General features: G+C 46.0%; 1 protein-coding gene across 2 annotated transcripts; it reads left to right on the top strand.

Annotated features, from left to right (window-relative positions):
- Positions 1–79: 79 nt before the first annotated feature.
- Positions 80–24344, top strand: psme4a (proteasome activator subunit 4a). Of its 2 annotated transcripts, XM_086181260.1 has the most exons (47): positions 80–761; positions 1786–1926; positions 2367–2483; positions 3361–3417; positions 4850–4894; positions 5937–6086; positions 8304–8367; positions 8449–8523; positions 8873–8995; positions 9089–9181; positions 10104–10369; positions 10517–10703; positions 10788–10877; positions 10967–11031; positions 11593–11743; positions 11832–11930; positions 12018–12087; positions 12189–12256; positions 12362–12577; positions 13651–13808; positions 13928–14023; positions 14236–14291; positions 14383–14439; positions 14557–14612; positions 15512–15610; positions 15770–15832; positions 15916–16011; positions 16193–16324; positions 16412–16621; positions 16873–17009; positions 17487–17540; positions 17621–17750; positions 17853–17934; positions 18036–18189; positions 18314–18383; positions 18477–18602; positions 18680–18832; positions 19365–19469; positions 19569–19660; positions 19741–19872; positions 19974–20182; positions 20299–20384; positions 20476–20604; positions 21041–21196; positions 22702–22864; positions 22947–23080; positions 23153–24344. In XM_086181260.1, the coding sequence occupies exons 1-47, from the start codon at positions 565–567 to the stop codon at positions 23285–23287; spliced, it is 5544 nt and encodes a 1847-aa protein (XP_086037386.1). In that variant the 5' UTR covers positions 80–564; the 3' UTR covers positions 23288–24344. The 2 variants fall into 2 exon arrangements, with proteins under 2 accessions (XP_086037386.1, XP_086037387.1); XM_086181261.1 differs by lacking the exon at positions 3361–3417.
- Positions 24345–24363: the final 19 nt, after the last annotated feature.

Below are 24363 nucleotides of genomic sequence, written 5' to 3' on the forward strand. Positions count from 1 at the left end.
AAGCGTTTATAAAAAGAATGAATGGAGAAGGGCCTGCTGGGAGGTGTAGTCTCCCCGCGGCCAGCGGAAGTGACGACTGCTGTGTAGTTTGTGCCTGGGTGTCGTCGCCCTCCGCTCCGCCGTCGTTGGATCACCAGTCGACGTTGACGGTGTCGGGTTGTGACTGCTCTTGTAGCAGGGAGCTAACCGTAGCTAGGCTGTTAGCTCATGTCACGCTAGCCGCGGAGAAGTAACCGAGTGCCAACGCGTTCTCCGGACAAATCCGTGTTATAGCCTTAACATTTCTAACGCGACGCCGTTGTATTGAAGTTGGCTGTTTATGGAAGCTAACTTAACTTAAGCTAAATGGCTACCTAGGGTGTCATCAACTTGTGAATCTTGTAACTTAGTCACAGTGCGACGTAGTCCATCGATCCAGCGAGCCGTCGGACAGGCTAGCTGGAGGGTTGCTAGCCGTCACATTAGCCGGGCAGCAGAATAACGGGTCCCGGAGCTGAACCCACAGAGGGTAGACTCGGTTTGCTAGCGCTCTGGAGCTAAGTTCGCTGGCTAGCATTTTGTAACATGAAAAAGGCACAGTTGGATGAATTGGAATTTGTTCCTCAAAAAGACATCGTATACAACAAACTTCTGCCGTACGCGGACAGGCTAGATGAAGAGTCCAATGACCTTTTGAGTAAAATAAAGGGGAACTTGGGCCGAGCCGTCCAGCTCAGGGAGCTATGGCCCGGTGTGCTGTTCTGGACGAGGAAACTTTCCACGTAAGTAACGTAACTGTACCATTATTGTTGATTGTAGCTGTAACACTTACAGTTATTGATCAGTTAAACACTCTTTAGGTCTCTGGGGATGAAAGCTATTAAAGACAAACTGTTGCCTAACACCGTTGCCTAACTTGCCACTGCACCTTTACATAAGACGATGCAGGTGCGCGGTCAGGGTCAGCGCTTGGTTCTCATGAGCTGTACCGGTAGAACAGTGCCTTCCTTGCAGGCAGTCACCTGATGATGAGACGTTACCAACTGCCCAGTGGAGATGGTTAGCAAACATATGTGTTGTCAGCTGAAGGGCCAGAACAATCTGACCCTGGAGGAAGCAGAACTGTTACTGGGTGAATTTACCCCACACCCCCCAACGCCCAGTGTGATCCTTAGGGTTCGAGGCTTGCTGTCCAGTTCATGTACTGGACTCCCGTTTACTCCCATCATTGTTGCTTGTCCGACTTTGGTAACTTGAAGCTTTTTAATATTCTCCTCTTCACAGTTATTTTTTTCAGCGAGGAGTCACATGGTGGCAACACGTAGACACAAGCACATGCACCCACACAGTCACACACTCCAAGGCACACTCACACCATCAAAATGACAGTGGATTATTTAGAGTGCTGTCTCATTTTGTTGTACTTGGTTGCTGTGTTGTTTAATCCGTTTCTGTCCCTGTGTTGGCACATCGCTCGATCCAAGAGTGAGTCACTGCCGGCTCAGAGAGATGGAAAGTTCACGGTGGGGTTGACCCAGATTCTGCTCACTGGCATTTTTGGTATATTAACAAGAATGTAAATGTTTGCATAGGGTCTGTTTTAAAGGTACTCTACATTGTCACCTTTGGTTGTGTTTTATATCATTGAGACGTTGTGAAACTCTGATGTGAATTTAATTTTTCTTTATTTTTTAAATGTGAACACAAGAACTTTCCCTTGTTGTTCTTAATGTTATTCACAGGGGCTCTGACTCCTTGTGTGTAGAACCCAGAGCTTTTATTCCGAAATCTCTACCTCTACTCCAGGTACATGCGCCTGTATGGGCGGAAGTTCAGCAAGGAGGACCACGTGCTGTTCATCAAGTTGCTCTATGAGCTAGTGACCATCCCCAGGCTCGAGATCAGCATGATGCATGGCCTCGCTCGGCTTCTCATCAACCTCCTCAAGTAAGAATCGGCCCCCTTTGTTTCGTGCAGCAAACTGGTTCCTGTTCAGAAATACTATTATATCAGGCTTTGAGTTGTGTAATGGCATTTCGCCCTGGGCTCGATCCCTTGGTGACAATAAAGGCTCCCTATACTTACACTTATTTTCCACTCTACATTTAAATCATTCCTTTTCCAGCAGAATTGATCTCTGTTATATAAAGCACTGTTTAAGTCATATTCAGGGAACCCCTGCAGTCCTGTGAGAAGATGTGTACATAGATGTATACGGCTTCTGTCATTGTACTATAATACATGGAAAGACAACAGGATAAATAACAAGAGAAGTGATCATTTTTGTTCATTGATGAACCCCCAAAAAATCACCATTCAGGACAGGAGGGACTCCATACTTGTTTTATATGTGAAGTTTATCGACCTGTCTGTGTGACTCTTCAAAGGAAAAAGGAATTACTCTCAAGGGAGGACCTTGAATTGCCCTGGAGACCTTTGTACGAGCTGCACGACAGGATCCTTTTCTCCAAGACAGAACATCTGGGCCTAAACTGGTTCCCCAAGTATGACCATTTTTTACTTTTTACTCTTAGAATAATACTCGTGTTATTAAAAAAATACTCTCAGTTGTCTTTTTCTGAATATGAATAAATGCCATTTTTACTTTTTGCTCTTGTCTAGTGCTCTAGTTTATAGGGTTTGACACTCGTGAAAATAGCTGACAGTCAATTTTAGATTAGCATACAAAATGTTTGTTCATGTTAAGTACATGAGCTGCTTTTGTCTGTTGTTTTTGCTTTCTGTTCCCCTGATGTGCTCTTATAGAAAAATCCTCTAGAAATGGCCGCCATCTTAATGAAATAATAGATGGATAGCAAAGTTTAGCAAGTGTCCACATGGCCAGTTTTTGTGTTTGCAAACAGTAAAACAGGTTTCCAACATAGTGTTTTGTGTACTGCCATGAGTTACTTTTGTTTCATCTACGTTTACTCCAAGATTTTGGCCTCCGTAGTTGTAAAACAAAATTGAATGTCAAAGTTGAAGGACCAGTGGACCTTTGTCATGCCACATACCCTTTATTACTGTAGCGACCACAATGTCCACTTTGACCTGTGAGACTGAGGAGAGAAGTTTAAATGAGGGACGTGCAGTGGGAGGTTCTTACAGCCAGCAGTGCGAGGTGCTCTTTTATGGTGCTATGGGAACATTGTCCGTTTACTGAAATGCCTTGCTAGCATATCACTTTAGCGTTTCAGCTGATGAAAACAAGCTGCTTTGGCCTACGGCCAGCTCACCTCTTTCAAAACCACACAAATGCACACAAAACGTGATCTGATTTCAGTAAATTAAATGATGCATAGTATGTTCATATTTTAAGTGATTGGCACTTTGTCGTGTGCTGAATGTGTTCTTTATGCCTTTGTCTCCTCTCACATTCAGTTCTCCACGGCCTCGTTCATCCTCTAAACTCATAATGCTAAAATTGGTTCAGAGGTGGTAAGGACAATACTTCTCTTTGTGTTTTACTCTGAATTCATCCTTTGAGGCACTCACTTGTTTTTATTTTTTATTTGCATGTGAAAACCAAAACTGGACACCCCTATGCAGCTTGTGACAGAAGATACTTGTAGCCTTGATCAATGTTAACATTTCACTCATATTGGAGACTGTCGCACTGCAGCTAACAGCTTCATTTACTCTTTTCCCCATAATTACTTTGACAAAGTGATGAAAGACTTTTGTTTAGGGTTGTTCTGGGATCTCTTCTGACCTGTCATGGTGTTTCCCAGTGTTTCATCTGGAGTGAAATTTGTGGCATTAAAAGTAGGAACTGGTACCTTTTATGAAATGGCACCGATAAATTACTTAATACTGGTATGTAAGAATGACATAATAGTTTCTCAGCAATCATCTCCATTCTGGCCAAAGTTGAAAGCTGCAAGAAAGGTTCCATTATTGCAGTTTCATATTCCGTTACCTCACTTTGATGGAACCATTTTCCCACATCACGGTGGAGCAGAACCTCCTGTCACGCTTTGTCCCCTCTTGGAATGTGTCCGGGTGAATGTGAGGTTCATTCCAACTCGGACCCAAAGGTCATCAGTAGTAGAGTCTGGGGTTCCTCCTCTTCCCTGAGTGTCTAAGTGCTGTGCAACGAGACACTCAGTTTGATTGGTCCATGTCATCGTGGACTTAAAGCGCATGTGCTGGACCTCAGTTTGTGGCCTGTGTGTTGTGGGCTTAAAGTGTGAAACATTGGGCAATACCCATACACTGTAGTTGCAGTTTGCCTTGCAGAATGTCACCCTAATATGGCGATTACACAAGAATTACATATGTAGTGTGTCAGTTACGAAAAGCCTTGAATAAGTAACCAATTGTTGAGTGAGACTCGGGGCATTCCAACACGGCATGGCTTCAGCGTGCATGTGAGCAGATAGGTGGGATTGTGGGCGGGGAATGCAAAAGCTGTGGTTATATCTGTCCGCAGCTTTCAACACTGTTATGTGACCTCAGTCCGAGTCCGCTGTGACATTACCAGTGATAATAATCATGTCAGGAGTTTGTAATGTTTTATGAACAGCCATAGTGGTACAAAACCACTTCTAAGTAATTGTTACATCAAGGATTGAATATAAAACGATGTGAAAACAGATTTCTTTATCTTGTCACAAGGACAGCCACTTGAGGCACTATTGTCTCTATGCATTCAAGTGATTGTAGTCTGTTAATTCCATTTTATCAAACTCTCCTTCCTACTGCCCTAGATTTTTTTCTTTCACTACACACCATCCCGGTGTGTCAAGACATTTCTGTGTGCATGCAGTCCTATTCCAATTGCATTGGTGTGAGGGTTGTTTGTTACTCTAACATTCAATGTTTATTTGAATGTACTCGTGACATTTTTATTACATTTCCTTTCTTTCAGCTCAGTGGAGAGTGTGTTGAAAACACTTGTGAAAAACTGCAGACCGTAAGTACACCTTCATATCACTGATTTGTTAATGTCCCTTCTTTGAATATGTAAACTTCAGGAGGGATTAAAATTATATTTTGTCAACTTAATGAACTGAGGCGTTAATTCTGCTTTTGCTGACGTGACCCTAACAGCAAGAGGATGGTTCTGTAGAAAGTTGTGCAAAGCAGAGCTAATGGGGAAGAAACCCACCTTTTACATAGCAGTGTCATGTGGATGCTGTGGGCGGTGAGCGAGACCAGCGGTACGCGTCAGTAAAATGCTTTATCAATCCAAAGCCGTGTCCCCAGCTGGTCCTTGATTGTGTGAGCACCAGGACTCGTCCCTCAGTTTGCACTTAGGTGAATAATCCTATTATCTCATCTAATTCTGTCCTGTGTGAGAGTTTCCTGTTGCTGTGAGAAGGGAGAGTGACTTGTGCTCGGCCGCTGCAGCTCAGCAGAAGGAGGTAGCCGTGGTTAGGAATAGCAGTTTTTAGCCCTTTGTAGGCCTCCAGTGGATGTAGTCTCTCCGAGGAGGCTTGGTGACCTGAAATAACCTGCTGACTTTACACAAGCGCATAATGAACCATGGAAATCCCCCCCCGTGGGACTATGAGCCCATTAGAACCACTAAATTTACCCAAATAGCTCAGATGTGTTTGATTTATGATCCTTCCGCTGAGGAGCCTTACTCTCCTGGATATGGCCCGTTAATTCAAACGTGTATAGTTTGTATCAATAAAGGTGTGTTGATCATTCATAATTTTCTGTTCTTGTTTTTGAGATACTGCAGTAGTATGTATTCTGTACTTATATGCGTGAAGCTTTTCACTCTCAGTCTTACAGTTAAATCTGGTTTTCAACGTCCAGTATCTGAGGGTGTGTAAGAGGCTTGGCCATCCTTGTCACACTCTCTCTAAGCTGCTCTGCTGCTTCAGATACTTCAAGTGTCTGTAGATACCCGTTCAGAAGCTGACAAATCATATTAATAACAGTCTTGTCAGCGCCTTTCTTCTGCCCTCCCAAAAAGCTCAATCCGATTGTCTCTGTTCCTTTAGATATTTTTCAGAGTCTGCTACTCAGGAGATGCTGGATGAGTGGCGACCGTTATTTTGTCCTTTTGATGTCACCATGCAAAGAGCGATCAGCTACTTTGAGCTCTTTCTACCCACGACTCTACCCCCAGAGCTGCACCATAAAGGCTTCAAGTAAGTATCAGTAAACAGTTGTACGAGAATACTTCAGTATTCACAGAAATAATACATAATAAATATGGAGGGAGATCACATTGAAATCTGCTAAATATTCAGCTGTACTTCTGGGAGTAAATCATTGAGATTAAGGATCGAAATGTTCAGTTGAGTGCAGCTACGCTGAATACAGAAGTCACAAAAGACAAGCGTGTGACTTCTGTAGTGTGTCTGCATCTGTTTTATTTCTTGGCTGCTCAACGATGGCCACCCCAGTGATGCAGAGCATGAGAGTGAAACCTGAACTCAAAGGTCTCTGGAGCTTTCAGATATGTTGCCAGAGCACTGATGATAAGGTGGAGCGTCATCGGGGCAGAAACAAATACTTTCAGTGGATGGACTTCAACATGGAGAACAGCTGTTGTCATAGCATTTCTTGCTCCTTATTGGAACGATTCAGTTTTGGTCTCGATTGAACATGTTGGCCTGAACACTCAAGAAAATTGGCTTCTGGTTGAAAAAGAAACAGCCCTAACGTACCTTGAATATTGTTGCAGTTTGCTGACTACATGGATCTCTTCATAGCTGGTCTACTTGTTAAATACACCGGGACAAAACAGAAAATATGAATATATTGGTGAGCTTTCATGCAAAGGAACCCTTAAGGAGGGGGTTCTGGATTGTGTTAACATAGCAGGTTGCATTTTGAATCAAGTACACAAGATGAGATCTTTTAAGTTAATACATGCGGCACATGTGACTCATCGCTCAAAAAGCCTGTGTAAACCGTTGTATCATATTTTCTGTGGCTCTGTTCCAAGCGTTCTGACGTCACAGGCGGTGGAATGATCATAAGGATGTCCCGGGGTTGTCATGGCTTTGAGGCTAAAGACCCATAACAGGGAATCTGTGTTAAAAACAGGCTGTTATAAAAGATGCTGTTTAGTAACATTGAGAAGACGCATAGACCCGGAGGAATTATAGATCAGAGTGACAGTCTCTGCTACATCACTTCTGACCCTTTATTCATAAGTGGTTCACCAACCCTGTTAGGGCTGAAGCGATACGCTAATCTCACCATACGATTCGCTACACTTACATCATTTTCTGAAAGGTTTTAAAGGGACAAAGGGATTTTGGTGACATCTTGTGAGTTCCGTTGACTTGGATTGAATGAACTGAACTGAAAGTATCAATTAAACAACATGAGGCTCCGACTGGCAGCTCGCAAATGCTGGACAAAATGAATCAAAGATGTGCTGAGAAAATTAGTGTCATTTATTGAAACTGAGTTCAAATTGTAGCTTTCAAGCTTTAGAAAAGTGAACATGGACAGTTGAAGTGCAGCCAGTGGCCTCCTGAGGCAGCGTTTTAGCTGGATACTGAACATAGGAGGGAGCTGCTGGCCAGTCCAGCCACCAGCTTCACCAAAAATAAACCATGGCAGCCAATAATTCAACTGGCGGGTGACAGCAGCATAGCGGGGCTCCATCGCGTTCACCAGGCGCCTCAAGCCGGCGTTTGCCACCACCCAGTAAGCTCTCAAATCCTGACTAATGAAGCAGCAATGGACTCCGTCACTGTCCAGCGTGGTTCGTTTGGGGTCGCGCCTCAGCTTCTAGGGCTCGGTCTCAGTTGGCATTTCCTTGTCCGGTGGTGACGTTTTAGGAGGGCTCACAGGTTGGTGGTGCTTCCGGAGGACTTAACGTTTGTGTGACTCAGCTCACAAACCACCATACTTTTGTCTAAATCGTAACTTTCCTTTTTGTCTTTGAACCAAAATGCTCCCACACATCTGCGCTTGAGCGTGCAGGCGCTGGATTTATACTTGCCGCCATTCTCCTGAATGTCTCAGCTCTCACCTGATGAGAAAGGCATCTGCGTCTGGGTAACTAGAAATGCTCTACAGTGACACCAGTGGCTGGCTGACAGAACTGCTCTTCCTGCAAAGTGCGGGACACGGGGGATTGGAATGGGGCTCAATGTATCGATACTAACAGCTGAAAAATCAATACTCTCTGGGGAAACAAATATCGATAAATGTCGCAGAATCAATCAAACTGCTCAGCCGTAAACTCTGTTGAGGTGTAAAGCTGGAAGACCTCATTAAGTTCTGCTGCTCCCATTCCCTCTCGCCCTGCACGCCCGGCCACACTGATGTTATCAGTGCCTGGCTATTAAATGTTACATGAACTTAGCCATTTTTGTATTTGTAACCATTTGTTTGTCTGACAGGTTGTGGTTTGATGAGTTTATCAGCCTGTGGGTGTCTGTGCAGAATCTGCCGAGCTGGGAGGTGGTGAGTACAGAACAAAATGACTGCACTGGCCTGCACTGTTCCCATCTTACTTGTGTGTCGTGCTGTTCTACTTCTGTGCAGCATCTGGTCAATCTCTTTGCTCGCTTGGCCAATGACAACATCGGCTACATCGACTGGGATCCCTATATCCCTAAGGTTTGTTGAACTTTTTATCTGAATAACCACCATGCAAACACCTGTTTGTTTTTAGGACGCGACACGTGTTCTCATTTGTGGTCTGGTGTGATTCAGCCTCATGGTGTGTGTTTCACTGCCACTGCGGCTTAAGAAACAAACTCTCAGGTTTCCTTGTTGATGTTGCGCTCACTCAACTTGCATCATATTGTGCCTTCAAAACATAAACAAGACTGTTTTTGGTGATTATTCCCACTTGTTAAGCCCTATAAAAGTAGCCTGTTTGTGTCAGTTTTGCAAGGAATGATTCCATATCCAAATGAGTGTTCAGACAAATATTAGGCCTTAATATTCTTCCTTGACATTTCAGATTTTCACAAGAATTTTGAGGAGTTTAAATCTCCCAGTGGGGACCAGTCAGATGATGGTCCCTCGATATGTTACGAATGCCTATGACATCAGCCACGTGGTGCTTTGGGTGTCATCACTTCTGGTCAGTTCGTTGTGTATTTTATTTATTTTTGACTCTAGGTAAGTCGATGTATGAAATGTGCCAATCGTCTCTGCTTTGCTCCCACCATTTCAGGGAGGACCCAGTAAGCAAGCTCAAGCACAGCTGACCGGCCTCTTCAACAGCATTACATCCTTCTTCCACCCGTCGAACCATGGCCGCTGGCTGGTGAGTCCCCATCAGACCGCCGCTGCTCTCAGGCAGCATGTTAAGTGAAGATTTAGTGACTCAACAGTGTTTGGACGTCTCAGTGAAAATACTCCATAGATATCAAGACACAGATATCAACACAAACTAACTATCTTAACAGTTGAAATGTTGATTCTGAGTCAGGATGTGAGAAAAGTCATCGTGGAAACTGTAAAGATGAGCTGCTGCTTCTTCAGAGATGAGGACGCATCACTCAGACTGCTTGTTATAATTCCAGCATTAACTTGGTTAAATGGCACGTGGCAGGAAGGAAGCGTCCTCAGTCCCACTGGCTGGCAGTGTTTACATCAGTGTCCAGTTCAGGAATGCGTGCGATGGCGGTGATGCTATTACAGGAGACTGATAGCAGGGCCGCATGCCTTTCTGCATACAGACCCCCCCTCCCCCGATTGGATTTGAAACACCAGCTGCAGGAGCGACATGTTCTTGTAGACAAACATTTATTTTTGGCAAGGGGGTGAGTTTATGTGTAATCCAGGCTGTTTCTTGGAAACATGGGAGATATTCACCCTTTTGCCTGCAGGTTTTATTCCCTGTAAACAATCAAGTAAACTTTATTTGTGTAGCATTGTTAATACAGGCTCACGCAGATCATAGTGCTTCACCATAATAAAACAGAGCAGTGCAAGATTTAAAATTACATTTACAATGAAATAAAGACTTGAAAGAACACACATGAAATGGGTTTTAAAGCACAATATTAATAAAATAAATTAATGCTGAACTAAAATGGATAGACCTGCTAAGTCAACAAAACAAGACAATGACAAATATAATTGAAGAGAGAAATTATGAAATGATAGTATTTTTTTCAGACTACATATTGGCACATGTCCTTTTGTTGTGTTTCAGTCTTTTTCTGTCTCGACCTGATTCGTAGATGAAACTGATGAAGCTGCTTCAGCGTTTGCCCGCCAGCGTGGTCCGACGGCTGCACCGAGAGCGCTACAGAAAGCCCACATGGCTGACACCCATACCAGACAGTCACAAGCTCACAGAGGATGACATCACAGCCTTCGTGGAGAGTATGATGCAGCCTGTTCTGCTGGCCATGTTCAGTAAAACGGGCAGCCTTGATGCTGCCCAGGCCCTGCAGAACCTTGCCCTCATGAGGCCTGAACTCGTCATCCCCCCGGTCCTGGAGAAGTAAGTCTCTACTGAACTGAACCGTTTCACTCGTACTTTTTTCTGCTTCTTAAGGATCTGGTACCCTGTTACGAGTTTTCCGCTTTGGACACACTTTCACTTATTTAATTAACACAAAGGTCTAACTGTTCTTTGTCTCGGTTCTAGAACATACCCTGCTCTAGAGACTCTCACAGAGCCCCACCAGCTGACGGCCACTCTGAGCTGCATGATTGGGGTGGCGCGCAGCCTGGTGTCAGGTGGCCAGCGCTTTCCTGAGGGCCCCACTCACATGCTACCCCTGCTCATGAGGGCTCTGCCAGGAGTTGACCCAAATGACTTCAGCAAGTGCATGGTGGGTGGCCAGTAAGAGAGTGTTTGTTCCTGTCTTTTTACATCTTAACCTGCTGAAATCTGACAATTGTTGATGTCTCCACAGATCACATTCCAGTTTATCGCTACATTTGTAACTCTAGTGCCTTTGGTGGACTGTTCGTCTGCCCTGCATGACAGAACTGACCTGACAGAGGTGAATCTCTGCTTGTAAATTTCTCATTTTCAACAATGCAAAATGGTGCTCACATCTCAATATTTCTGCTTTGTCCTACAACGTTTTAGGTTGAAAGGGAGATGTGCTCAGCTTCAGCTGAGTTTGAAGACTTTGTGCTTCAGTTCATGGACAGGTACGTGGAAGGAAACATGAAACACCAGTCAACAATTTATTGACTCATTGCATAGACAGACGTTCCTGTTTCTACATGCGTGACATCAGCCAGACTGAATGAAGTGTAAGAAGCAACAAATTGGAGCTGACTTTTCGCATGTACCATAAACACATCTAGCCGGTTCTGTTCTGTGCCATTATTGATGTTATCTTACACATAAATTATGCACAGTTTTTTATATTTAATTACAGGTGGACAGAATTTGACAATTTTACAAGTTTCACGTTTTCCCCCTTTTATCGCATTCTCAAGATTTTATAGATATTTTTGTGAAAGAGAAGGTGAGGAAAGGTTTACCGATGATAATGAAAAGAAAATGAAGAAAGATTAGAGGGGGAAAATGGGAAGAAAAAAAAAGTCAAGTATGAGCAGGTGCCGCCATGCTCATATGATAGCCATACATACTTGAACTATCATGCACATTTGATAAACTAAATGACTCTTGAACTGCATTACTGGTTCTCTATTGAACTTTTTACTGCCATTATAGTTTTTTACTTTCAGTCTTTCCGTCCTCAGGTGCTTCGCCCTGATCGACAGCAGCACTCTGGAGCAAACTCGCGAGGAGACAGAGACGGAGAAAATGACCCATTTGGAGAGTCTAGTGGAGCTGGGCCTGTCCTCCACCTTCAGCACCATCCTCACACAGTGCTCGCTGGACATCTTCAAGGTCGTCTTTCCACACGTTGCTCTCATTTTGAAATATTCAATCCATCTCAGGTTTAGATGTGCACCCTAAAGTGATATTTTTTTCACAGGTAGCTCTGGAGAAGGCATTCAACTTTGCAACCACCAACATTTTTGAGACGCGTGTAGCTGGAAGAATGGTGGCAGACATGTGCAGAGCTGCTGCCAAGGTGATTCTTCAACCATCAGTCTAGTTCCAAAGAATACATCTCTGGAAGCTGAGTTCTTACTGTCCTCGCTGTGCTTCCTTTCTTCAGTGTCACCCTGCTGAGTCTCTGAAACTGTTTGTGCCACACTGCTGCAGTCAGATACACCAAATAGCCGTCAGTAAGTGCCACAGAAGCCCAGGAGGTTTAAAATGCACAGTTCTTTTTTTCTTACCTGGGGTTCCTGTTACTGACCGGATTCTTGCTCTTTTTGTCGAGCAGATGAGGAAGTGTTGAATGAGGAGGAGCTTGACAAGGAGTTTTTGTGGAACCTCCAGCTACTCTCAGAGGTGAATCAATAATAGATCGTGCATTCGTTCCAGTATTCACCAACAGTTCCTATTTATGTTCTCTACTTCACCGTGTGTGTTTGCCTCTCACCGTGTGCACTTCAGGTGACTCGAGTGGATGGTGACAAGATCCTGATCTACTCTTCTGACCTGGTCCAGATTTTGCAGTTGACCCTCCACCTCAAATGTAAACAGGGTTACATTCTAGCCTGCAACCTGCTGCACCACGTCCTCCGCTCGACAGTCCTCACCTACCCCACAGAGTACTGCAGTGTGCCAGGTGGCTTCCACCAGCCCATCAGTGACTATCTGCCCATTAAGGTACTAATATTGACTAGCTGCTACCCAACTAGCTTAGCCAAGTTTTGATGGATGGAGAACATAAATCAGCTGGAGTTCAAATGAATCCGTCACATTTCTGAACGTTTCCTGCATCATCGTGGTCTCGTGATGGAGCCAGTTAGCTCTCCTCCGGCGTGCTGTGATGAGTTGGAGAAGCAGGTATATCGGACTGGACAAACTAACCACATATTGAAATGTAAATAGCAACTGTCTTTCCTGGAAACAATACAGCTTCAAGAAGTGTCATTCTTTCAGTAACATGGAGCCTTTTCTCTGACAGAAATGTGTTTTCCACTGTGGCAGCCTGGCATAATTTCATATTGTGGTGAAAATATTTGTGCGCTCTCATCGTGCCATTAACGAACAGTCTGGTTTTGTGTTGGTGGATGTCAGTGTTGTTTTTGTGTATCTACCCTAATATAGCCACACAAGTCAACAACTGTAGTTGCACTTGGTGTGACCTGGTAAGAATAATTGTCTGTTGGTCTGAGAAGACAGGATGGACTTGATCCCATTACGACTTGATGGAGGCATGGATAGTGAATCACTTGGCTGCATTACTGTCCTCCGCACTGCAGGAGGGGCGAGATGTTGCTAGCAGCAGTGCAGCCTGAGACGAGTAGTTTTGGGAGGAGTCTTGTTATTGTAGAAGTGCACTGTATGTTCAGCCATGTCTGTCACGATCCAGGTAGTTTGCGCCGCTGTTCATCAAAGCCTAAACAGGCACGTCTGTTGTTGGATCCAGACGCAACATTGGCACTGTTAACTTCTGCGTTTCCTGTCCAAGTGCCGGGAACATCAGCGTTTTCCATCGCTTATCCTATAGGGAAAGTGTGTTTGCTCTCTGGATTGTGATCTGTGTATCATTTGGTGGATGTACTTGAAAATGTAGTCAATTTAAACATAAAATGTGACCCAGGTCGGTTCAGATTTTTATTGATTTGGAAAATTTTGTACAAATTGTGCACATCCCCTTATAAACAGAGGACGTTACTGGTCTACCCATGTCTGACCATTTTAACCAAATCTTTGCTGACCATTGTCCCCTGCAGGACTGGGGTCGGCCTGGTGACCTTTGGAACTTGGACATTCAGTGGCATGTTCCCAGTGTTGAGGAGACCTCCTTCGCTTTTTACTTATTGGACTTGATTCTCCAGCCTGAACTTCAGCGCCTTCAGAGATTCGCTCAGGGAGAACAGGAAATGAGCAGGTAGGAGGGATCGCCTGTTGCTCAAAAACACGGGTTCTAGTGTGGATCTAGTGCACCTGTGTAGTTTACATCTGTAATGCGTTCACTTGATCATATGTGCTGTATTTGTTGTGTTCCAGAGATGATGTCTTGCAAAGCCTGACCATTGTTCAGCACTGCCTCCTGGGAGCGGGAGGACTAATGGCTCCCTTGAAAGGAGAGCCCATCCCTGAACTGTGAATATTTGTATTCATATCTTAAACTCTTTCTGATCACGGAAACACCCAAATATTTTTGAAAAAAACAAAGCTAGTTTGAAGTGTCAGTCTCAGTTGGCTGGTATTAATCAGTCTGTTAGCAGTGCTGAGAGCCCTGTTGAATATGAGGCTTTGGTGTGACAGTGTATGATGATGTAGGACTGTAGGGACTGATTCACTGCTCTGAACAGGGTGCACAGTATGGTGAATCTTGATGAGACCACCCTCTACACTGGAATGGCGTACGGTACGTACGTCACTCTGCTGTAAGACATGTTGGACGAATAATTGTTCTGGCTGATGTCCGTCTGACATCGTAACACTGCCTTCACCTGCAGATGAGTCCAGAGAGAACTACAGAGATGCCATCTGTCGTGTGATGAGGCAGCTGCTTCGTAAGTGTTGTCTTGCATTTTGCCTCTGGTTTAGATTTGCTTTTTTCTGCCCCATCCAAGTTCAAATCACCTTCATCTTATCTGACAGTTGTCTGAGCTCATTGCACCTCCTTGCAGATTATATTCTGGAGCACTCTGAGGATGACACCAAGTCTCTGTTCTCCATCATCAAGGTAGACATGCAGTGTAATACCACGTGTGCTTGTAAATCTTCACATCCGTTTGTTCCTGTTCAGAAATATGAAACTTCCATTCATCAGGAATTCACTTTGAGATCAAGACTTTACTTGCAAGTGTGGCCTAAGCACAGGTTCAAACCGAGTACAATAAAATGGAAATGCTCCAATCCCAGAGCAGAATTGTTGTGGGGCCTCCCTTTGATCCTCTAATCTCTTTGGAGTTTGTCTTCTGGCAAGAGTGTGCCACTGTTGACTTAAGCCTGGTTTATGCTTCTGTGTCACGGCGACAGCGTAACGACGGCATAGGGTCTACGCTGTCATTGAGCATTCGAAGTTCTGCATCGAGGGAACGTGTTGCTCTGCAATTCACCGCCAAGCTGCTTGGGGGGTGTGGCTGTGTCTTTGTACTTGCGGGCCTCCTGGATAACCCTTTCTTCGGCTCGGTCCATTTTTGCGTTAAGCTCTCACCACAGAAACTTTAGAAATGGCGGTGTTGTTGCGCTGAACCGGAAATGACGTTCTGAGCGGACCAATCACCGTCCTTGACGTTCACGTCACGATGCGACGTGTAGTCAGATTTTTTTGGAGGTGCACGTCAGGCTACAGCGTCGGGGTTTGCGTCGACGGCGTAGGTACGGCGTAGGTACGGCGCAGAAGCATAAACCAGGCTCAATAAGCTGCAGCTACACCAGAGGGCTGCACCTGCGCTCATGGACTCACTCAGGAGCTTTTCAGCAGGTGCCAGCTGAGAAACGGGCAAGAACTCACAGCACTGAATTTATTGAAGTCATTGTCTCTTATCCTCTAAAGTCTATGCACACACCATTGCCAGTAGATGCTGCGCAGATTCTATCGCCCAGTGCAAATACATTTGTGTTCCTGATTTCTTACAGATTACCAGTGACCTGTTGCACTTCAAGGGTTCTCACAGGCACGAGTTTGACTCACGGTGGAAGAGCTTCAACCTTGTGAAGAAATCGATGGAAAACAGAGTGAGAAATCTGACTTTTTATTGAATGGACGTCGCTTGCTAATTGTCTTTATCTTGAGGGAAAAATGCCTCTTACACTTAATACAGTTGTCACATCTTAAGTTTCAAAATGACTCATAATGAAGTACAATATTAGTCAAGTGTTGCTTTGTTTGTGCAGCTCCATGGCAGAAAGCAGCACATCAGAGCTCTACTCATCGACAGAGTTATGCTCCAGCATGAGGTGCGTTGATCAAAAGAGAAACGTGCTTTTCAGGTGAGATTCTCTTTTATCATTTCTAACTCTGAAACATCTGCGTTTGTTAGCTGCGGAAGCTGACAGGGGAAGGGTGCCAGTACCAGAGCATTCACCAGGAGCTGATGATGGACCTGCTGAGACTCTCCACAAGCACCTACAGCCAAGTGAGTTGTGCAGAAATTCCCTCTCAGTATCTCATCGGGCGTTAGTATGTCGGCTATGACTATATTTTCTTACTTTCTCTCCTGTAGTGACTACATTGTGGATTAATATGACGCACCTTGGCTTTAAGTAATAGACAGGAAGTCATGAAGACCTTACTTGTGGCTTTTTATTGTCTCCCAGGTACGCAGCAGAGCTCAAAATGTCTTGTTCAATTCAATTGGAGCCTACAACTTCTGCTGCAGAGACGTGATCCCACACATCCTGGAGTTTCTTAATCCAGACAACAGCAGTGTCACACAGCAGCAGTTCAAAGTACGAGCATCCCGTCATGCACATCTGTGCACCCTTCATGCTTCAGGAGTGTGTGAGTGTGATAGCCTCTATGTCCTACTTCTGCAGGGTGCCTTGTACTGTCTTCTGGGGAGCCACAGTGGAGTGTGTCTGGCCAATCTCCATGACTGGGAGTGCATCTCTCTGACGTGGCCTGCCATTGTGCGCTCTGGCCTCAGCTCAGCCATGTCTTTGGAGAAACCCTCCATTGTGCGACTCTTCGATGACCTTTCTGATAAAATCCACCGTCAGTATGAGACGATTGGCATGGACTTTGCGGTAAGAATAACGTCTAAAGCATCTTCATGAATGGATAATAACTCAAGAAACTCAAGAAACCAACAAGCTTGACATTCTTAAATTTGTTTACTGCAAAATTTGCATCAAACATCATTTAAGTTTTCTTTCTACTTGCATTAATTTCCAAACAAGACACGTACAATCTTAATATGAGCTGTAATCATGCCGAGATTGATAAAACACTCCTACGTGACAGAGTAAATTAGTTTCTACCTCCATATGTCCTGTAGATCCCCGCTGGGTGCAGTGATGTGGCCAAACAGCTGATGGTCACCGGAAATCCCTCCCCTAACGATCCTGTTCCTTCAGAGGAAGAAGCAGCCGAGGGCCAACAGAAGCAGGAGCTCAAGAACTCTGAGTCTGTAGGGTGAGTTTGCACCAACAACAGGACACCACCTCACTGAAGACCACCAGGCTTTGAGTGTTACTGGTGTCTGAGCAACTACTTGTCTTGTGAAATGTCTTCAACATCAGGACAGCTGGCGTCTTGTCCTTTGGCTGAAGTAGAACCACCATTCCTAATCTGACTGACAGTTTTCACCTCCTTCTCCTTTAACCTGTGTTTTCACATTGGAGGCTTTTCACGTTTCTACCAATAAATTGAGCTCAAGGTTCACTTGTAAGAAAACCTTTGTTCCACCAAAAAACCCTTCTGTTTTATGAGGGACACCTGTGCCTCCACCCACTTATTTCTTCATGTCTGCAGTTCTTCAGAATGTTGACTCAAGATTTCATTTGTTAATCAAGACGTGTGTTCTGTATGATAACACTGTCATGATGTGAACAAGGACATGTTACCTACCGAACAGATGTCACGACTGATATCGTTCTCCATTTTTTTCAGGAAATACAAACAGCTGGTCGGAGATCTGCTGGAGTGCCTCAGCAACAGGAACATGTAGGTCGAGCTGACAGCGACAGCGATGCTCATGAGCAACCGTCTCTGATGTGAACTTAGTTGCTGGTTTAATGTTTCAGGCCATGGAAGTTTGAACATACTGCAATTGGCTTCTTGTCGTTGCTGCTGAGAGACGACCACCAACTCCCACCAGAGGCTGTTCTGTTCTTCGTCAAATCCCTTAACCACGACTCCCTCTATGTCCGTAAGGTGCGGCCCGTGCGCTTGCCTCCACTGAACTAGGGATGAGACATACAGTAGCAGTGCCTCGGTCCACAGAGAGTAATTCCAATGTCATATTTCCTCCAATAGGTGGCGATATCAGCTGTGGCAGGAATCATGAAACAAATTAAGAGGCCTCATAAAAAAGTCCCGGTCAGCCCTTCTGAGCTTTGTAAGCATTTTTTTCCTTGTTTTGCTTTTTGTGTATTTTCCAGTCTTACAACGAATTAAGTTTTTGAAATAATTTGAAAAATCTTTTAATGTTGGAAAAAGGTGGCGTGAAGGAGCCAGGTGGGATCGTGGCTGGTGACCGTGCAGACAACAAGTGGCTGCAGTACAACAGCAGCAACCTGCCGCGGACACAGCAGGACTGGGATCAGTGCGTGTTTGTGGAAAAGACCCACTGGGGATACTACTGCTGGCCAAGGTTCGGATTTGATCGTGCTAAAATGCCTCTCACTTTGTTTACCTGGTTGTGCTTTCTGTCCTGATGTATTCAGCCTTTTTTCAAAAAAACCTATTTTCATTCACTATCACCTCATTTTTCTCAGGAAACTGATGATGTACGCTCCTCTGGAGGAGCAACCCAAACAGAACCTGACCAGAGACGAAATGACTGAGGTTTTCTATCATCATGACCTATATTTACTTTTTGGTTTAAATATGAACCCGTTTAATTGTATGAATCAATGTTTTATATGCTTTTCCACCCAGCGGGAGCAGATCATCCATGACCATTTCTCTGACCCAGCATTCATCAATCAGTTCATTGAGTTTCTCTCCCTCGAGGATCGAAAGGGCAAAGACAAGTTTAGCCCTCGCAGATTCTGTTTGTTCAAGGTGTGATTCATCAGCTGTAGTTTCAAATTTAGCAAACAAATAATCACAAATAAAGAACCAAACTTGTCTCTTTCTAGGGTTTGTTCCGCAACTTCAGTGATGCCTTTCTGCCGCTGCTGCAGCCCCACATGGAGCGGCTCGTGGCCGACTCCCATGAGAGTAAGCAGCGCTGTGTTGCTGAGATCATATCTGGCTTGATCAGAGGCTGCAAGCACTGGAACTACACTAAGGTATGCACTCATGGCTCACCTGCTGTGGGCCGGCCTCCAGCAAATACTTTTCTGAATTTACACATTTGTAAATGTTGAGTGCCTCTTGATGGACCACACACATCCGTTGGAGAGCAGTGAAACATTCCAGGGTTGTCACAACACTCGAAATTTAGTAGCCAGTGCCAGCGCCCCTGAATCGACACAGTTCTTCATACCAAACTAATAGCCTCCATCAATGAAGTTGATGCATTTATTCATTGCACTTCAGCTGCCTACACAGTCTGCCTCAGAGGGACGTCTGAAAGGCTGGTGCATCGAAAGCCGGGTCCTAATTGTTGTTGTTTCCTGTGTAGCTAACAGTTAGCCGCTCGACCCTTTAGGAGTTCGCAAGCAGAACACTGGAACTTGGCTTGGGTCTTGTAGCAGTTAGGGCCTAACCAAGAGTGAGCCTGAGCTGTACAGAAATAATCCATGACACTCTCTCACTCTCTCACTCTGGTGAAACTCTTGCTACCTTTGTCTCTGTTACAAGACTCGTGTTTTCTCGCAGGTGGCGAGCCTTTGGCAGCTGTTGTGCCCGCTGCTCCGCACCGCCTTGTCCAACATCACGATAGAAACGTATGCAGACTGGGGCACCTGCATCGCCACAGCCTGTGTACGCCATCCTTTACATCCATCGTGTCTACCCTTGTGTTAGTTCCTCTTGGGCTGTAGATCCTTTCTTCTTACGAATCTCTTGTTTCTCTCTCTACAGGAGAGTCGAGACCCTCGCAAACTTCACTGGCTCTTTGAGATGCTAATGGAGTCTCCAGTCAATGGAGAAGGGGGCTCTTTTGTTGACGCGTGGTGAGCAGACGCCCGCGACTCTGACCAGATGTTGATGCGCCTGATGAGCGGTGATTGATTGTTTTTCTGTTTCTGTGCAGTCGGCTATATGTGCTGCAGGGGGGCCTCGCTCAGCAGGAGTGGCGTGTGTCCGAGCTCCTCCACAGGTTGTTACAATACTTGGAACCCAAACTGACGCAGGTCTACAAGAATGTACGGGAACGAATTGGCAGGTGAGGCACTTGTTGGAACCCTAACTGGCAAAAATGCACCAGCTTGAGATTTTTCCACAACTTTGTTTCATCTCATTCTCTCTGAATTTCTGTCCCTCCAGCGTGCTCACCTACATCTTCATGATAGACGTCAACCTGCCGTACACTCAGCCGACCACATCCCCGCGCATCTCTGACTTCACAGAGAGAATTCTGCTGCAGTTGAAGCCCCTAACCGAGGGTGACGAGGAGATCCAGAACCACGTGGTTGAGGAAAACGAGGTGGGAGAGCAGGATGAGAGAACACAAGCAATCAAACTGCTCAAAACAGGTGAGTTGGTGCTCTGTGACCTTTCACTCCAAGGTAAATATTAGTTATCACAGTAGGGGTAAAACATGGGAGCTCACGCTCGGCAGTAAATGAATATCCTTTCTTGTCTTGCACAGTGTTGAAGTGGCTGATTGCAAGCGCAGGCCGCTCCTTCTCCACCGCCGTCCCAGAGCAGCTCCGCTTGCTCCCGCTGCTCTTCAAGGTGAAATATTCTGTCCTGGTCGATCCAACCAGTTCACTACAGTGCTGGCCTGAAATGACTCAAGCTGCACTCGTGTCTGTCCACCGTTCAGATCGCTCCTGTTGAGAATGATGACAGTTACGATGAACTGAAGCGGGACGCAAAGACCTGCCTCTCTCTGATGTCTCAGGGACTCCTCTACACCGAGCAGATCCCCATGGTCCTCAGCACCCTGCAGGAGGTGAGTCATCTGGCAGCCGTGACAGTTGTTCCACTTCTCAGGTGCGTCATCATTTACACCTTTGGACTAGCAAGCACAAAGATTCTACCTGAATCGTATTTTCTGTGGCTTAATAGCCATGTTGGCTCTTAAAGACTGCCTCGCTCTGGAATCACAAACATAGTCATCGGTACGACAGCCTTGATTTCATGCTGAAATAAATCGAACATAATATTCAGAATGAGGGACGTTGTTCATTGGTCTGGCATTAATGATCCGATTGAGTGCTTGAACTGAGTCAGCTGTTTGGTAGTGCATAAATCATTCAAATCAGTGGAATTCTACTAAAAGTAAAGCTCCTTTAGAAAGTGCAACATGCACTCATCCATGTCAAGGTCTGATCCTCTCGTGAGACGATGCTCTGTTATTGATGAGTGGTGGCTCTGGTGTGTGGCAGATTGCTGGCAGCAGCTCCTGGCATGCGCGCTACACCGTGCTGACCTACCTCCAGATTATGGTTTTCTACAACCTGTTCACCTTCATGAGTGACCAGAAGGCGCTGAACGATGTCCGAGCTCTGGTGATCCGGCTGCTGGAGGATGAACAGCTGGAGGTAAAACCAAGCATTTCTTCACAGGGGTGTCGGATGAAAAACGAGAGCGGTTTGGTGACTGTGACTAATGACTAAAGATGGAGGTGTGATTATATAACCGTCGCCATGCCACCGGCCAATACACAGACTTGTTTATGCTAGCAGCCACTTTCACTGTCTTTTAGCTTCACTGTAGTGATTCAGCACTCTCCTTCTGGCTCTCTACCCCCCACCCCCCACCCCGTTGCTATGGAAACCCCAGGCTGCAGTAATCTGTTGCTATGGAGGTAACATTCGGATTGAAGAAGGATGAGAGGGATGGAAGAGAGACAAAGAAGAGGGGGATGGATGGAAGTAGTCCTTTTTGTTTGGCCTCTCCGATGAGGCATCTCATTTTTCCCTGCCTGAAGGTGTAGAAATAGGAGTTCTGTCATGAGTGCAGCTTTGCTTCTGAACTGCTCATCGATAGAACGTGTGGAGGGGCCCTCCAGAGGACCGGTGGTTCTGTGGATTAGGGTCCAGAACAGTTGAGGAATGTCCTGACTGGCCACAGGAGGAGTTACACTGTATATGCTGAGTGTCGTGCGGTTAGACTTGAGGATTTCTGAGTCCTGCCAGGGAAACACCGGTGTCAGACTCACAGCAGACCGATCCATCCGTCTTACTGCACTCCTGTTCATGTGGTGCAGAGTAAACAGCAAGCTGCACCAGCTAAGTCGTCTACCTGCCTTACTTCAGAGGACGCATCTTAAATGGCTACCGTGACCTCTCTGTTCGTGTCGCCTGTGGTGCCCTCTCTGGTCAAATGGAGTAGTGTTTACCACGGCCAGACTGCTCATCTGCCAGGCTCCCGCTGGATGGAGCTCCGTTAATCCTGGAAGGGAATGAAAAAAGTTGTCAGGTATTTAGTTTGCAGGACGTTTTGTTGCGTGGAGACTACGAGGGCTCAGCTTCCGTTGCTCTGTAATCAAGATTTGTGTTTCAGTGTAGAAGTGAGGAACCTGCTGGCTGATGGCCTGGGCTGCCGTGTAGGTTCTAAAGAGGCTTGTGTTGCATTGATTGGAAGCTCCAAAGCAGCTGCTTGGGAGCGACCTGATTAAACTGGAACGTGTCTTCTGAAGACTGCTACTTCAACATGAGCATGAAGAAGTTGACCTGACTGAGAATACTGTAGTACCGTAGATGGAGACGAGCACCCCCCGTCCCCAGCTGACCGCCACTTCCAATGAGCTGGCCTCCCTGGGTCGTAGCGCAGGTCCTACGATACAAAGCAGCACGAGGTGCCAGAATGGTGTGTTGGTGAAAACGTTAGCGTAGAGTTTCCCACGAACGCTTCCTCTCCTGTCCTTCAACTGCAAGTTGGCTTGTCCCCATGAGAGCCTCTGACCCCTGGAACGTTGTTTTGCTTGTGTTCCTCTCACCGGCTCCCTCTCAGCACTCTTACCTGCTCGGGAGATTCTTATTCTCAACTGTCTGATTGCTTCATTTACCCAGAAACACACTCATCACCTCTCGCTCGTGTTTAGGTGAGAGAAATGGCCGCCACCACACTCAGTGGCTTCCTCCAGTGCAACTTCCTGTCCATGGATGCCCCCATGCAGGCGCATTTTGAGACTCTCTGCAAGACTTGCCTGCCTAAGAAGAGGAAGAGGGAGCTGGGTTCCATCGTGGACACGATACCCTCTGCTGGTAATGAACTCCTCCTCCTCCTCTGTGACTCCTCAGAAGGGGCCCAGGTCTCGGGATGCTCATCTCTGGTGTGTGTTCACAGACCTGGTGCGGCGCCATGCGGGTGTCCTTGGCTTGAGTGCCTGTATCCTCTCCAGCCCGTATGACGTGCCCACCTGGATGCCCCAGCTGTTGATGGACCTGAGCGCCCACCTCAATGATACCCAGCCCATAGAGGTACGTGTCACTGTGTCAGCGCTATGCCAGCTAGGATGAGAGTCTCATGCTGCCGTGCTTGTGGCCTTCCAGATGACTGTGAAGAAAACTCTGTCCAACTTCCGACGGACTCACCACGACAACTGGCAGCAGCATAAGCAGCAGTTCACGGACGACCAGCTGCTGGTCCTGACTGACCTGCTGGTGTCCCCATGCTACTACGCCTGAACCTGGTAAAGAATTGTGCTCTGCACCGCACCCGCACAGCAAATCACGACTGAATGCCACCAGCGTCTTAAGGGACATGACACTTTGAAAGGGATGTTTTAGGAGACTTGCTGAAACTGTTGACGTTCTCTTGCGTTTTGGTGGGTCAGCCCCAGATACACAGATACCAGCACGCATCGGCCCTCCAGCTCCCAACTGAAGAAACACGCTGCAGCACAGAGGCAGCACACCGAAGGACTGAGACGTTGTGTAATTATGTATGTAGCTCCTTAACATTTCTACTATACTTAATATTTAAGGATCAATCATCGCAGGGATGAATGGCCTGCAGGATGTAACATTACTGTACAGTTTTGGTTTTCTTCTTGTTTTGGTTTGTTTGCGTACGCACGAGTGTCTGTTGGTGGCGAGTCAATGGGATGCTTGAAGCCATTTGCTTGTGTGCCACACATTTCTCAGGATGACCCTAGTCTCAACTCTGAGCCAGCGCCACGTCCCAGCAGGGGGCGTGATCTCAGCTGCCCTCTGAAGCTGGAGCGTTGTTCCAGCGCGGAGGGCTGGTGGGTGAAGCTGCGACGGTGTTTGTGTGGCTGTTTGATCTCTATATGACGATATGCATCATGTATGTGTATATCACGGTAGAGCAAATACGATGCCCAAACATATTTATTTATTTATTTGACTGTTTTGAAAGTGCTATGTTTCAATTTTCTGTAGAAAGTATTTCAGAGGTTTCTTAGCCTGCGTAGCTTTTAGCATTGGAGCCTGTTGCTGTGTGGTCCTGCAGCGAGGGAGAGGACACGCCCCCACCTTCAGCTTCATGATGCAAGAAAATATCCACAACGCCTGTGAGAGTTCTGACCCGTTCTCCTCAGCACCAGACCTTTTTCTAAAACCTAGTGAGACTGAATTGTGGGTTTTCCCCTGATGACTTGAAGTCAGTGCGCGCGTTGGCGCTTTAGTACCTCACTCGTCTAGCGTAGTGCCAAACTGCAGTGGCTCCTCCCTCCGTGTACTGGTGGCTCGCTGTATGATGTAATAAACTGTTTGTTTACAAACTGCTGGTGATGTTTTCA

This window comes from Aulostomus chinensis, chromosome 16 (genome assembly GCF_037954235.1).
Source record: "Aulostomus chinensis isolate RoL2024-O1b breed Wild chromosome 16, RoL_Achi_v1.0, whole genome shotgun sequence".
Classification (NCBI taxonomy): Eukaryota; Metazoa; Chordata; class Actinopteri; order Syngnathiformes; family Aulostomidae; genus Aulostomus; species Aulostomus chinensis.

Bases quoted from the DNA above. Each gene is read 5' to 3' on its own strand.
- psme4a (XM_086181260.1), top strand. From the start codon at position 565: ATGAAAAAGGCACAGTTGGATGAATTGGAATTTGTTCCTCAAAAAGAC. The intron at 15,833-15,915 runs GTGCGTTGATCA...TGCGTTTGTTAG, and splicing joins GAGTTATGCTCCAGCATGAG to CTGCGGAAGCTGACAGGGGA. The intron at 16,325-16,411 runs GTACGAGCATCC...CTACTTCTGCAG, and splicing joins TCACACAGCAGCAGTTCAAA to GGTGCCTTGTACTGTCTTCT.